Source organism: Abramis brama, assembly GCF_963993115.1.
Source record: "Abramis brama genome assembly, chromosome: 25".
In the NCBI taxonomy this organism is placed as follows: Eukaryota; Metazoa; Chordata; class Actinopteri; order Cypriniformes; family Leuciscidae; genus Abramis; species Abramis brama.
In genome coordinates, this window is record NC_139987.1 from 18,569,976 (window position 1) to 18,585,265 (window position 15,290).

At 35.3% G+C, this 15,290-nt stretch overlaps 2 protein-coding genes across 2 annotated transcripts; both read left to right on the forward strand.

Annotated features, from left to right (window-relative positions):
• The first annotated feature begins 3,105 nt into the window (after window positions 1–3,105).
• On the forward strand, window positions 3,106–8,717 carry hhla2a.1 (HERV-H LTR-associating 2a, tandem duplicate 1). The gene is made up of 7 exons (XM_084104361.1): window positions 3,106–3,723; window positions 5,727–6,011; window positions 7,249–7,527; window positions 7,629–7,955; window positions 8,081–8,170; window positions 8,255–8,317; window positions 8,467–8,717. The coding sequence occupies exons 1-7, from the start codon at window positions 3,654–3,656 to the stop codon at window positions 8,508–8,510; spliced, it is 1,158 nt and encodes a 385-aa protein (XP_083960487.1). The 5' UTR covers window positions 3,106–3,653; the 3' UTR covers window positions 8,511–8,717.
• A 1,351-nt stretch (window positions 8,718–10,068) lies between these two features.
• Window positions 10,069–15,078, forward strand: LOC311076285 (uncharacterized protein). Its single transcript, XM_084104360.1, has 6 exons — window positions 10,069–11,426; window positions 12,415–12,690; window positions 12,786–13,112; window positions 13,207–13,314; window positions 14,122–14,184; window positions 14,260–15,078. The coding sequence occupies exons 2-6, from the start codon at window positions 12,441–12,443 to the stop codon at window positions 14,694–14,696; spliced, it is 1,185 nt and encodes a 394-aa protein (XP_083960486.1). The 5' UTR covers window positions 10,069–11,426; window positions 12,415–12,440; the 3' UTR covers window positions 14,697–15,078.
• The last annotated feature ends 212 nt before the right edge of the window (window positions 15,079–15,290 follow it).

Consider the following 15,290-nt stretch of genomic DNA (forward strand, 5'->3'; position numbering starts at 1 on the left):
CAGAGTCTTTTACAAATCACTCGCATTTTGAGTAACCTCTAGCTGTAGATGAAGCATAAAGTGTCAGTATGTGTTTTTTCTGTAATTGCATGTGTCTCTGGCTGTCATGCTGCTATGATGTGCAGACTCACCATCAGGCTAATGTGAGAAGCATCTTAACTCGCTTCATAGAGGATTACAGTCATGGAGAAGATCAAGAGATGATGGTGAGATGAAAGGTTGGGGGGGGGGGGGGGGGGGGTGATAGAGGGAGACTGAACAGGGATGGGAGAGAACAAGAGAGGCTTCCTTTAGGAGACAAAAGCAAGATGATGGAGGAATGCTATATATTATATAACAGCATAACATAATATCCATCCATCTATCTATCATCTATCTGTCTAAGCAGACACGATCGCTTTATACGATGAACAGATTCAATTTAGGCATTTATTCACACATAAACATTGATCAGCGAACATAAACAAGCTCAACCGAACCTGCTTGACGTGCGAGAACAAACCTCATTGGTTCTTGCTGAAGCTCAAACGTGCTGCGTAACACAAGAATGAACCTCATTGGTTCTTGCACGTCAAGCGAACATGCTTGAGCTTCCGTTTATCATAACTGATGCGTGTGTCGATTAAAGGGATACTCCACTTTTTTTGGAAATAGGCTCATTTTACAACTCCCCCAGAGTTAAACAGTTGAGTTTTACCGTTTTCGAATCCATTCAGCCGAACTCCGGGTCTGGCGGTACCACTTTTAGCATAGCTTAGCATAGATCATTGAATCGGACAGGACCATTAGCATCTCTCTCAAAAAAAATGACCAAAGAGTTTCGATATTTTTCCTATTTAAAACTTGACTCTTCTGTAGTTACATCGTGTACTAAGACCGACGGAAAATGAAAAGTTGTGATTTTCTAGGATGATATGGCTAGGAACTATACTCTCATTCCTGCGTAATAATCAAGAAACTTTGCTGCCGTACCATGAGTCCAGCAGGTGTAATGATATGACGCAGCGCCTCATAATGATATGACGAACATCAAAATGGTAGCTGCGTAGCTGTCAATGGAGAGACAGAAATCGCTCAGATTTGATTAAAAATATCTTTATTTGTGTTTCGAAGGTGAACGAAAGTCTTGTGGGTTTGGGATGACATGAGGGTGAGTAAGTGATGACAGAATTTTCCTTTTTATGTGTGTTGAAATTATGCATAATAAAAATCTGATGTGATATTTACCTTGATTTTCTTAATTTTTTCCATACATGTCTCATATTTGATCTCATGCACCTTCAATGACACTGCTGTCTCTTCCTAAACCAAGTAGGCTACACTAACTTTTGAAAAAATGGTCAGTCATTGCGGAAATGCCAAAACAACTCATAATGTGTAAAAAGTAAATAAAGAATTTTTACACAATAAAAAGTGATAACATTATTAAATATAATATTATTAATTATAAATATTAATATATTTAAATACAAAATCGGAATTTCTTATGATTATCATATCATAATTATAAAAGATTTAGCAATTAATTAATAAATGCATGATAAAAAGTATACAATAGTTGTAATGATTGTCAGCAAAAAAAATTATAAAAAGTTCTAATAAAAATCATTCCGTGTGACATAAAAGCACAAGAGAGGGGAATTGAGGAGAGACAGTCAGAGTCTGTATATAGAAAAGAATAATAAACCGTAGTCCAACCGAATATCAGATAAAACATGGTGGCACACAATCAATAATAAAATTGCAGCTAGCAGAACAGTAATCCCCCAGACCAGTAACATGCTCCTCTAATCCAGGATTAGAGTCTGATTGAGGGCACAGAAGAGTGGTGGCATCTAAGGGAGTCGTGCACGTGCCTCACTGCGTCTAGAGGAAGCTGCTCTTTTACGCTGAACGAGGATCATCCTTCTCTATTCAGATCATTAATCATTATAAGAAGGATATAAAAAGCTGCTCCACCATCACAGCCAAAGGGTAATTTCCACAATCACCCCTCTTCTTCATTCAAATCCCACAAACATCCTCTTGTGGCCAAATACTGAATGACAGGAGGGCTAATACTGTTTTGATCACAAAATTGTGAAGTACAGTATATGATATAGCCATGGGTACATTTTGATACTTAAAAAAGTGGAAATTATATGTTTAAAAACTATTTGTGAACTACAAACTCTGAACATTGTTTGCACCCTAGTTTCAGAATATATCTAAAACACAGATTACCAATTCCAAGTGGTGCTCACTGCAGAGCCAAATGACATCCAGCTTCCCCTGTCTGGACATAATGGGTGGAGCTTGACAGAGTCCAGCTCCACCTCTGTGGACCTGATGGAATATTCTCAGTGGTTGATAGAGTAGAGTGGTGCAGGGATGACATATTTTTGTAGGCCAACCCAGAAAATAGCATCACCCTGGTTCCCTCAACAAAAACCCAATAGGATTTTTTCATTGGCTTTTGGATTATTGCAGAAAATAAGGCCTATGACTAAAAAAAGCTAATGATTCTTACACGTTTTGTTCATTGTGATAATCTTCAATCATCAATTTTGAAGCCTAAATACAATTGGAAGAAGTCAAAACATAAAGACAGACAGACAGACGTGGACTGTCAATCCTAAAGATTGGATTTGAACACCAAATCACATTTGTGTGCAGTGTGATTAAAGCCAGGAGGAATGTATTTACTGGACTGCCCCTGCTGGCAGAACTGAACCAGCACTGCCATGTCAACACACATTGACCACACTTCTGCTACAGCCTGAGGGCACTAGATCAGCTCAGTCAACGAACGCACTTTCTCAAGCCTGTGCATTTGTTAACCTGTACGGTTGGTATGACAACTTGCACCTGTCAAAGTCTGTAAATACTACAAGTTTGGACTCATTCTATGCATTACACATCAGTCAAATGTAGCTGTGGAATGTAAAAAAAAAAAAAAAACTATTAAGGTTTTATTGGGCCATCTAAAGGGCTCCTTCCAGGAAGGAAACAACTGTTTGACGTCATACGAATCTTTACTAATCAGCAGGGTTACTGCAATCCACTACTAGGTACGTACGCATGGTTACCACACTTAGAGTTTGGCAAATTGAGCAAGAAGTTGACAAGGACAGTTGCAGCACATCTAAATTTAGCAAAGGCTCAACAAAGAACAAGGTGGTGAGAAAAGACAATGAACTTCAGAAAGGTTGACCTGGGGGATGTGGGAAGGTTATCTTAAAGTCATTTGCATGAGAACAGGGTAGTGGTAAAGGGTTTCAGCTGTCATTTAGTGACTCAACTCATGATCTATGAAAGAGGCGTGGAAACCTGTCCTCCTACTCTCTCTCTCTCTCTCTCTATTTCTCCCTCTCTCTGTCATTCAGCAAGATTACACAGCAGAGTCAATATTCAGAAATCACCTGAGGAACTTTCTCTACTTGCCTCTAGTTTTTTATTCACAAAGACTTCATTCAGGTGGACCCAAGGGATACTTCTTTCTTCATTTTTTGCCTGTCTGTGCTGTTGAAGCAGTAAAGAGGAACAGGGTCTGATTACGTTCCTGAGAAAGACTCTTTTGAAGAGTCTCATCTTCTCGGCAATTTAGTTTCTCTCTGCTCTACTCTTTTAGTCCCGCAACTCTTTTTTGCTTCAGTACATTGTTGTGAGGGAGAATGTCAAGGACTCTCTATGGCGCTTATGTAGTTTTATGGATTTCTTCCTTAGTGGAGTGTAAGGTTTCAGGTAAGATTAACTTTTATTGTGATTTTTGACATTGTTTCTAAAAGTTGAGTAACTTTTTTCTTATTTTCCAGTATGTCATTAATTTTTAGGTCCAAAGTTTGACCACTTTATTTATAAAGCATGCCACTTTCCTTTATGAAATGAATCGCTCATCTAAAGTGATTGATTTACTTATTATTTTTCTTTTCGCTATTGATCAGCTTTGATTTCTATTTGATTGCTACTTTCAGTTGGGTCACTTATGATCAATTCATGTTTGTAGTGAAGCTGAAAAGGTGCCAGGAAAGACTTACGTTATGAATATACCTTATGTAATTCAAGTGGATGGAATAGGGTATGAATGTTGGCAAGACCATTTAGAGACATCTGTTTTCTAGTTATTAGGTAGTTCCTGCTTAGGAATTCTTTCCAGTACTGAAACAAATATTAGATATTACCCATTGATTGCTTTTGCTGTTATAAATTATTATATAGGTTCAAAATATATGTTATTTTAGGATTATTTATGTACTACTGTAGTATTTATTCATATTTATTATTTTAATAATATTTATTATTTTTTATTTAAAAATTTCTATATTTTTTTAGTGTAATATTTTAATAGTTTTTAAAATATATATCTTTTTAGTTTTAATTTATTTATACTTCAGTTTCAGACATTTTAGCACTTTACCTAACCCTTCAGTTTTAAGTTTTTCATATATAACTGCGTATTATCTATCATATGTATGAGTCTTCTCAAAAAAGGCTTTCAAATAGAGACACAAAAATGCATTTTTGAGCTAATAAATTATTAATCTGAAGTAGGTGATTCATCTTTGCTTTTTCCAGTTTCATTGGACCACTTATTTTGAATGTGCATTATTCCTGCAATAGATCAACAGCCAAACTAAAAAAGATGCCAGGAAAGATAAATAATCGTTATAAATATACCTTATTATGTAATTAAAGTGGATGCTACTCTTAGATCTCAAGTGGAGGCAGAATTTCAGCTAATGCGTTTTTGAGCCCCTCCTTGTTATAGTCTGCAAGTGAAGGAGATGAGTGAGTCTGCTAGAATGCACTCCGGCCCGTCATCTGTTTGGACTAACACAGTCACTGTGAATATTTCGACAAGCCAAGACCTCTCCAGGGACTCTCAATAATAGATCTAGACTAGACACATAGCACAAAGGAAAGCGTTACACGCATGACATCAAGATAAGATGAGAAACAGAAGTACAACTGATCCATTAGTGCAACTATTCCATATGAGATTTTATCACTCTTATGGCAATAATCAATATTATATAATCAATGATTGAAATAATCAATGCCAATTAATCTGTGGAAGAGATAGTTTGGTGCAATCTCAGTCCGCTACGCCAGTGTCACAACATAAAGGTCATGCAGTCATGCACACTGCCGCTTCTGTTTATTTTGTATTTATAGCCAAACAATCTTCTTGCCGACTCCGATAAGGTGAGTGTGTTGAACGCTAAACAATCACAGTCATAAGTGGTCATTACTGATAAATGTCCTCTTAGCATGATGATCTGGGTGAACACACAATTGTAATCACCCATAGAAAAGGACAGACAGCAAACAGCGGCAGTAGAACTAACTTTTTCTGAGAAAAAAGGTGGCATATATATGGGTGCACATGTGTATGTATTGTACACATGCACTTACCATGAGGTTAGGAAACTGAGGGTGGACATTTACATATACGACAAAGGCATCAATCCAGCAACGTCTTTAAAAGGAAATATTAGTAAGAAGTTGATGGTTTTGAAATGGCAAGTTTGCAGCCTTCTCAACATACTATGATCATTGTATTAGATCACAAAAATTAAAATGACATAAGTAAAATAATGTTAGGTGTGTTTAACTGCGGTTGAAGCTGAACTCTGCAGGACAGTGACCCTCCAGGAGCAGGATTGGACACCCCTACTTTAAATGAAACTCATAATTCATTCTCGTAAATGTAGGAATATCTTAAAATCCCTTTTGTTGATTTGCAGAGGTTCGTGTGACCTGCATCTTCTCTGAGGACTGTATTCTTCCCTGCTCTTTCACGCCCAATAATTCTGATGTGAATATTAATTGGTACCAGCAGGATGCGCTCATACTCAGTTTACAGCCGGCAGGAAAGAGGCTCAGCAATGACAAAGTGTGGCTCTTCGGCGACAACGTCTCCCAAGGCAATGCATCGCTGCTTGTGAAACAAGTAGATACAAGGAGTAAAGGACGATACAAATGCGTGGTCAACAATGTGACTCAGATATATGTTATTGCAACAGTGGAAGGTTTGATATATATTGATTTATTTTTAAATGTATTGTCTGTGATTAGTAGTCGTAGACCATTATGGGTTTATCAGTGGCTTAGGACTATATTTGTTGGGTAACATCACTATAAGTGTTTCCCAACCCTGTTCCTGGAGCACCAACAGCGTACATTTTGGATGTCTCCCTTATCTGATCCCTCTATTTACCTTCTTTATTAATGAGCTGATGGTTTGAATCAGGTGTTTGATTAGGAACAGGAAGAGTTGGAAAATGTTTTTAGTGTTAGTGTGCCTCCAGGAACAGGGTTGGGAAACACTGCCATAATAACCTATCCATTTGTAGTGATGAAGATTTCTATTCATCCCAGTGACTTTATTATGTAAATAACTTCACTAGAGATTGGTTCAGATTCATTTTATGATTTGTTAGAGTAGGCAGTGAGAAGTGAGTCTTTTTGTGTAATGAGAGTCATTGAGCCATTCATTCAACAGATTTTTTTTTTTTGTGGAAGTCTTCCAAAACAAGTTATTTATTAACATTTGCTCAGTTTTCGTTCACAAACAAGATGTCCTACTTCATTCAGCTGTTTACGAACACAATGCCCCATTCATACTTTTTAGCTTCTTTTATTCAGTTAGCAAGCAGATAAAAAATAATCTGTTCTTTTTTTGCTGTATATAAAACAAATGAATGTTAAATTTTGTCCTCATAGTTAGAAGTCTTAGGGCCTAGATTTACTAACAGCTACCAATGCAAACCCCTTTTTTGGCATTAAAAAACTACTGTCACGATTACTTAAAACACGCAGTGAAAAATTAGCGTTCAAAAGGCGTGGACGGTGATTTTTGTGGCTGACCTTACTGCATTTGCATTTGTAGGAGTTTCCTTTTCAGATGCAACATTTATAAGAGAAGAGTATTTAAATGAATCATGCAAGCTGATTTACTAAGGTTTGCGCTAGTCAATTTACAGGTATTTGCGCCATTATTTACCGATCAAATTTGCGCTGCTTTTGGTACATTGCGTTGGTCATTATGGAAATTGCGCTCACACTAATTTGCCCTGTTTAGTAAATCTGGCCCTTAATTTAGCTGATAAAAATAGTCATTATTATTGGCCAATTCTGTTCTGACAATGGCTGAATTTGGACTGATTAATCGACTTTTAACATCAATATGTTCTTATTGATATTGCTACTTTTTTATCAATTGAAAAAAAAATTTAAGTGATTTTTTTTTCATTGAATGTCCTCCAGCTCCCATCAGTGCGATCTTCATTAACACCGATCCCTCTGGGCTGATTCGGTGCTCTACTAAAGAAGTTTACCCAGCTCCGGTGGTGCATTGGAGCACAAAGCCCAGTTTACCTCCTGCTGCCCTGCAGCCCATCACCCACATGGCTCCTGGCGAAAAGGGCCTCTTTACAGTGGAGAGCGTCCTAAAACAGCAGAACAACAGCCTTGATCATATATACGTGTGTAACATCACCTCCAAATATGGCACGCAGACATGGACAGCTTCATTAAAGCTGCAAGGTAAAACTTGTGATATATGCTTTAGTACTAATACAGATGTTTGTTATAAATGCTATGCTTATGAAGGTGATAATAGCAATGTTGTCTCATGTACAAAACAGAAATTACCAGCTCTGAAGGGCAAGACCTGATTATTCCATGTAGAGCTCCCAAGGACCTTCAGTCTTTCTCTCTCGTCTGGACTTTTACGACAGTAAACAAAACCACAGATGTCCTCGAGTATGACAGCAGGACCCATAAATCCAGCCGCTCCTGGGATCAAGCAGAACTGGAAGAGGAAAATGCATTTAAAGGGGATGTTTCACTAAACCTGCAGAAACCTGTTAGCTCAGAGCATTCTGGAATCTACACATGTGCGCTCTCAGGAGCAAAGATGCGGCATCTGATCCAGACCCGTGTTGTTCTTAAAACCTCCAGGCAGGGGAAAGGTATCCACTGATCCATGAACTTATCCATCCAATAATGAATCTGTTGGACCAAACCTAGAACTCATTTCCTGTTGAAACATTGAGGCATTTTAATTTTTTAAACATCTGTCTCTCTCTCTTTGTAGATTTTCTTAAATATAATCTGTGGATGCTGGGTATCGTCGCAGGATTAATCGCTCTTCTCGCAATCACTTTGGTTATAAAAAAATACAGAGGTAATACAGTGAACAGAAGTCAATCCATAATATTTCAGTGTTTATTGTTGTGTATATATTCAATGGTGATGTTTACGTTTGCAGCAAAATCGAAAAGAAATCAAGAAAACGCTGAAGAGGATGCGGAAATGCAAAGCATGAACTCAGGTACTGTCCTGTTTGTTACAGTCCTTTGTTTTTTATAATTAAGTCATAAGAAGAACTTTATAGAAGTTCCCTGTCACGTAAAGACGAAGTAAAATTTCCAAACAGATTTTCAATTTTGCAACTGAATGTTTTTCTCTTGTCTTTCATAGCCAGAACATTGGAAGAGCCACAAGCAGGAAGTAAACTAATATGACAGAACCTTCGGGTTCTCAAAGTTAACCATGGACAGAAAAAAGAAGAGAGAAATACAAGTTGGAAGACCAACTGATGGGACTTAATTTGCATTCTGAGTATTTGTGTGAACAAAATGTCATTCAGGAAACATTCAGAAGAAACCAAACATTTCATGTATATTATGTTTTTGAACGGTACTTTGATTAAATATTTTTTTTTAAAGATTATATAAAAAAATATATATATTTAAAAAATAAATACATTATTTATCAATAATTTATAATAAATTTCCCATAAATCTCACACTGGCTGTTTTTACAATATTAAATTGTATTATTAAAAAAATATATCAATAATTAATTAGTAATTTTCCATACAGTTTGTAATTACACTACTGTTTAAAAGTTTGGGGCCAGGAGAATTGATTTTGTAAAGAAATTCATACTTTTATTTAGCAAAGATGCATTAAATTGATCAAATTGCATCACGGTTTCCACAAAAATATCACACAGCTCAACTGTTTACAACATTGATAATAATAAATGTTTCTTTAGAAGCAAATCAGCATGTTAGAATGATTTCTGAAGATCATGTGACACAGAAGTCTGGAGTAATCACTGCTGAAAATTCAGCTTTGCCATCACAGGAATAAATTACGTTTTAAAATAGAAAACAGTTTTTAAATTGTAGTTATATTTCACTATATTAAAGTTTTTATTGTATTTTTGATCAAATAAATAAATGCAGATCATTTCAAAATCATTAAAATATCTTTCCATCCCCAAACTTTTGAACGGTAATGTATTTAATCATAATCATAATCTTATTTAGGACTAAAATAACCACAACATGACATGCATGGACAGACCACACCAGTGTGCTTTGAGGTTTAAATGAACCGGTCTGTTCTTTTCTTTCTCCTCTGCTTAACTGTACCCGTTACATGGCCAAACCAGTTCTGGTCACTATATGTCCACTCATGCACTCTGGTTAATCTTTTACCGGTTTAATTGATATGTCCACAAGGGTCTTTCTCTCCCCCTTTCTCACGCGCACACACTCTCAGGACACATGCACACGTACAGAGAAAGATTGTGGCATCACAGTAAATTTGATCTGAACGTGTGGCATAGTCTGACAGTCATGGATCTGCTGTTTCTTTGTGTTGCATTTGTGCTTTTGCTTAGGACTCGCATTTCTGGTATCATCATTACTAAAGGTAAGACCACATATACACGCATGCTCACTTTTGATGCTTCTCAGTGTGAGATATAATCACCATCCATGTCTTGTAAGAAACATGAACACTTTCACTTTCATAAAGAAAGTCTCTTTGTTTTTTAATGTTGTCTTCTTTTTTTAAATAAAATGTTTCATTTATAATATAAAAAATATAAAATGCAAGATCAAATATTTTGTGCATGATACGTGAATAAATTGTTACTGGAATATTTATTTCATTTTATTTGAATGGTACTTGTTTTGTCATTTTTCCCCCTGCATTTTCCATCTCTGGCATTTAAGTTCTATGTCATTTAGTTGTATGTCATTTAAGTAGCTGTGGTTGCTCAGTGAATGGATCAAAGCAGCACTTGTAGGAAACTCCATTAGTCTCATAATGACACTGGTGAACGAGAACAAGAACAAAGACTGACTTTGACGAGAATGAATATGTGATTTATTCATCCTCATAAGCAGCCTACAAGGAAATATTTTAGCATCTACATTACAGTCTATTTGAATAAAAGAACAGGTTCATGACTAAATCTTTATGCAAATGTGCAGTTTTGTTATTTGATGATTTGGCATTGTTTGGCATAAAGCTATTTTAAACCAAGACAACCAGAACAATAGAATATGTAGTGACCCAGCTAACAGGGAATGTTCTCTCACAGTTATGAACAAAATTCTTCTAGTAATGTTTAGAGAATGTTCGTTCAACGTTATATGGAACGTTTTTCTGAAACGTTTTAGTTTGTCTAACGTTTTTAATGGTACACTGTGACTCCGCCCTCTAGCGGTTAAAAAACTGCATGCATTTTACAGAAGAATATGCCTGACTGTGCAAGTGAATAGCCTATTATGACCTTTTGCAACAGATAATGTTTTACAATGGACTCTGTTAGAGAGCTACCTGGCAATGTATCTGTTCAATACCTTACTCACCTATTGAGTAATAAAAACGCCATCTCTTTTACATCATGATTCATGTCAAATCCCTCAGTTGTGGCCATCTCCGAAAAGCCAAAGTCTTCTCTGTTCTGCTGTTTTAAATTTAGCGTGATGTCAACCTTTTTGACAATTATAACCCATTCCACTCCCACACCATACCCACGACAAAGTTTTCGGAGCAAATTATCTCTATTTACGTTTTTTTCTTCTTCTCTATTTACTGATATGACTAGACACGCGAGTGACGTACGCAATTTCCCGCGAAAACCATCCTGACAGCCACAGGTCTAAAATATAAACACTTATAATAGGCTTACAATTTTATTTTTGCATAACTCAATGGGAACGGTAACAAAATGTTCTTAGAACAGTTTTAGCTGGTGAGAATTTTTGTATGCAAAGCAAAACTGAATTTAACATTGCAATTATTTTACATGTGCTGGTCTCGCTCTAGATGCACACGTGACCTGTCTGTTCTTAGAAGACTGCGTGCTACCCTGCAGCTTCAGGCCCACGGGAGCCGTGGTCATCCACTGGTACAAGCAGCAAATCCCCGTCCATAGCTACTACTACAATAAAGACCAGTACGGGCTCCAGAACAAGCATTTCAGTGGCCGGACGAACCTGTTTAATTCCCAGATTACACAGGGAAATGCCTCTCTGGTGCTGAGGAAAGTTAAAGTCCAGGATCAAGGGAGGTATAAGTGCTACACCAGCACCAGGAAGGGAAACCAGGAAACCTTTGTTAATCTGGGGGTGAAAGGTCAGTCACGGGGTCATGGTCTGGTCATATTGTTTGAGTTTGCTTGGGTTATTGGGGTTGTCTGATGTAAAAAGCTACTTTTCAAAAAGTGTAAAAAAAATTGGTCACCTACTATAAAAGGAATTTAGTTTTCCAACTGTGCTCAAAGGACTCTCATGGGGCCACAAGAGGGCGCTAGCGTGGTCTGTGGAAAACTTTTAAGAATAGTGGAAAATTGACAAGTAAAAGTAACAAATGACATTGAAATAATTAAAAAATAACTCATAATACATTTTCATTTTTGGTAATTTATTCTATTGACAGATAATATAGAAAAAAAAACGTTTTAATTTAATAGAAATTATTTTCTTCGGATATATATTTTTTTCTTTTGAAAAACATTTATTTTAATATTGAAAACACAAAAGAGTAACATACAAAAAGTAAATACTATGTTAAAATATTTTTGGTCGGAAGTAAAAAATAAAAAAACCCAAATGAGAGTAATCACAAAGTATTTTATTCTGACAGATAATAAAATAGTATTCATTTAATAGAAAGTATTTTTTCAGATTTTTTTTATTTTGAAAAAGGTATTTATTTAAATATTGAAAATATTTATTTATTTGTTTTTTGTTTTTTTATATATATTTTTTTCTCCAGGGTTATTTGTTAAAAAACAATAACAAAGAATTTATAAATATTTTTTTCTTTTTAAATGACAGTTTACACATGAAAATATATAGCATATAATTCCATGTATTATATATAGCAAATGACAGTAAATAACATTATATAATATATGGCATTAAAACGTAGTAGATATTTATACCAGTCATTTTCCAGAGACCATGAGATTTAATTGCTGACAGTTAGTCTTATTACAATGCATGTAGAGAAGAAAGAAAAAGTTTATTGTATATACGTTTGTATAGATACACAGTTCAAATAATAACTAATCGATTAATTTTAATAGAATTTCATGTGGTATTTTCCTTTTAATGTTTAGCTCTGATCCAGTTTGTGAAGCTTGAGATGGTTGAGGAAAGGGTCACATGTCTGTCCCAGAACATCTATCCAGCTCCTGAGGTCACCTGGGCCACTGATCCCCCTCGTGACACCAGAAGCCTCCAGAACTTCACTCGTAAAACCTCGGACTCCAAGGGCCTGTTCACCGTTGAGAGCGCCATCAGTGTGATGGGCAACATCTCTGACCACACTTACTTCTGCTCTGTCGTCTCAGCGGATGGAACGCAGGTGTGGACCGCATCACTGCATCAGCAAGGTAACAGTTTCCACTTCTGACACTTGCTAAAACAATGTCAAGAAAGGTGTTTGTCATACCTTCAAACAGCTATTTGAATCGTTTGAATCTCTTAGATAAGTTACTTGGTGAGGAGGGCTCTGGACTTATGATCCCCTGCATGATACCACAACCTCGCCACAATTTCACCCTCACTTGGACCTTCATCAGAACCACAGAATCCTCCGTCATCTTCACTTACGACAGCCGGACCCGTCGGATCGCGAACCTGTGGGAAAGTAAAGCTGAACTCGACATAGATCAGGCTCACTTAGGCAACGGGTCCCTTCATCTGCTGAATCCAGACAGCTTGGGACACAGCGGAACCTACATCTGCACATTCTACGGCTTCCAAATGAGACATCAAGTCCAAACCCATGTCAATGTTACTGTTCGCGTGACTGGTAAGATTTACTTCATGTGTTTGAAAGCTTGGAACAGGATCATTTCACTTAATGACTAAAATGTCAATACATAATACTATACTTTTTTTCCCAGATGATGATGAGTATGACTGCAGGAGGTCATGGTGGGGAACCGCTGCGTCTGTCTTCATATTTCTCATCACTGTATCTGTAGCTCTGTCACGATGTTTTAGACTGAGAGGTAAATAAAGTATTTCATATTTAAAAATATAATAATATATTTTGACGTGTAGCAATAGGTTATTGAAAGTAATATATTTTATTACTCATTGTTTAAACTATATATAGAGTATAGTGTGTGTGTATAAAGCATATAAAGGATTAATAAAAGCAATTTCCCTTTAGCTTTCACTTTATTATAATAACAATTGAAAAAATTATAATATATACTATATATATATAGTTAATACAATATATAGTATGTAAAAACTGTGTATGTTATATTAATCATATATAATATAATAATATTATAATACAAAATATTGTAATGTATTTTTGTTACACAATTATTTATACAATGTACATGTAATATTTAATATATATAGTATAATATATGAAATATTTTAATATATTTAGTGTAGTTTCCATTTAGCTTTAACTTTATTAAAATAAAATGTTAAATATACATTTTTGGACATATAGCAATATATATTATTGATAATAATATATTTGTTAGATAATATTTTACACAATATACATATTTATAATATTTATTATAGACAATATTATATGAAATATTCTAATATAGTTTGTAATATTACACAATATAATATTATTAAACATTTACTTTATTATAAGAACATTTTTAAAGTAATATTATATATTTTTATTACACGTTTATATATATATATATATATATTTAGTTATATTAATCATATAATATATTATATAAAATATTATAATAATATATTGTGAAATATGCAATATAATATATTATTAAAGCAATTTCCCTTTAGCTTTTACTTTATGCGTATATTGTCTCTTGCAGGTGAAAATCCAGTACGTGGCCATTCAGACATCAATAAACGAATCAGATGTACCAACAAAACCGGTAAATAATGATCCTCATTCATGCATTCATGCTATGAATGCAGCACTCTCTAATATCCTTTATTCATTTTGGCAGAAATCCCTCTATTTGAAAGACAAAGACCAGATGAACCCGGGCACAATGGTTTGGAATCAGTGGAGACTGAAATTCGCAGAGCGCCATGCAACACAACACCTTTTGAAGCATCCAAACCATTTAAACAAGATCCTGACTGCCTTAATAACGACGTCCTGCCACATCCACCAACAGTAATAAATACGTGCATGATTATTAGTGATTCCTCTACATCTGACACACCAGTGGAAAGACATGAATCCAGGCCGCAATCATCTACAGGTGCTATAATAACTCTGCTCACATCTGAGATGAATACTGATGCATCTGATAATAAAGAAAATGAAACAAATGAACTTAAATCTGAATCACACTCAGCAGATGGAGTAGAGACGGAAAGTACAATGATTCAGAGATTTACCGCGACTGAGCTCTCACAGATTAATGGCTTCAGGTGATTGATATTCATTTAATCATTTGAAATGGTGCTGACTAGTTATAATCACTTCTGGAATGCATGGCCTATAGTAAATAATAATGTGTAGTTATTTTGGACAAAACACAAAACACAGATGAACACTCAATATTCTTAACTAATAAAATACATTTTAATATAAAAGTGTTTTATTATTATAAGTCTTGCACATTATATAAAGTTATATGTCTTTAAACTACAATCCTTTTAAGGTAATCATCATTTAGATAAAGCTTATAAAATTAACCATTTTCATTTTTAATTAGTTTTATTAGTGGTTTATTTATCTCACTTTGATATATAAAGTGACAATGTCAACAGACTGTGACTTGTGTGAAATGCATAAATAAACAGTGTATGAATGTGAAATGTGCCAGTCTATAACCAGGAGGTGGCGATATTTCTATTCGCGTAAGTACTGGATCTGCTTGACGTATCTGCTTTTCTTTGGGCTAAAACGTGTGATTTTTTTCTGTCAGAAAAAAATATATTGGGCAAGTGTTTTCGTAAAATCTAAGAAAAAAGAAGAAGAACATACTTTTAATGTACTATAACTCGGCCGTGAACAACCACTGGC

Coding starts and splice junctions, on each gene's coding strand:
- hhla2a.1 (XM_084104361.1), top strand. CDS start 3,654: ATGTCAAGGACTCTCTATGGCGCTTATGTAGTTTTATGGATTTCTTCC. Junction 3,724..5,726: donor AGTGGAGTGTAAGGTTTCAG/GTAAGATTAACT, acceptor GTTGATTTGCAG/AGGTTCGTGTGACCTGCATC. Junction 7,528..7,628: donor AGCTTCATTAAAGCTGCAAG/GTAAAACTTGTG, acceptor TGTACAAAACAG/AAATTACCAGCTCTGAAGGG.
- LOC311076285 (XM_084104360.1), top strand. CDS start 12,441: ATGGTTGAGGAAAGGGTCACATGTCTGTCCCAGAACATCTATCCAGCT. Junction 13,113..13,206: donor TGTTACTGTTCGCGTGACTG/GTAAGATTTACT, acceptor TTTTTTTCCCAG/ATGATGATGAGTATGACTGC. Junction 13,315..14,121: donor ACGATGTTTTAGACTGAGAG/GTAAATAAAGTA, acceptor TGTCTCTTGCAG/GTGAAAATCCAGTACGTGGC.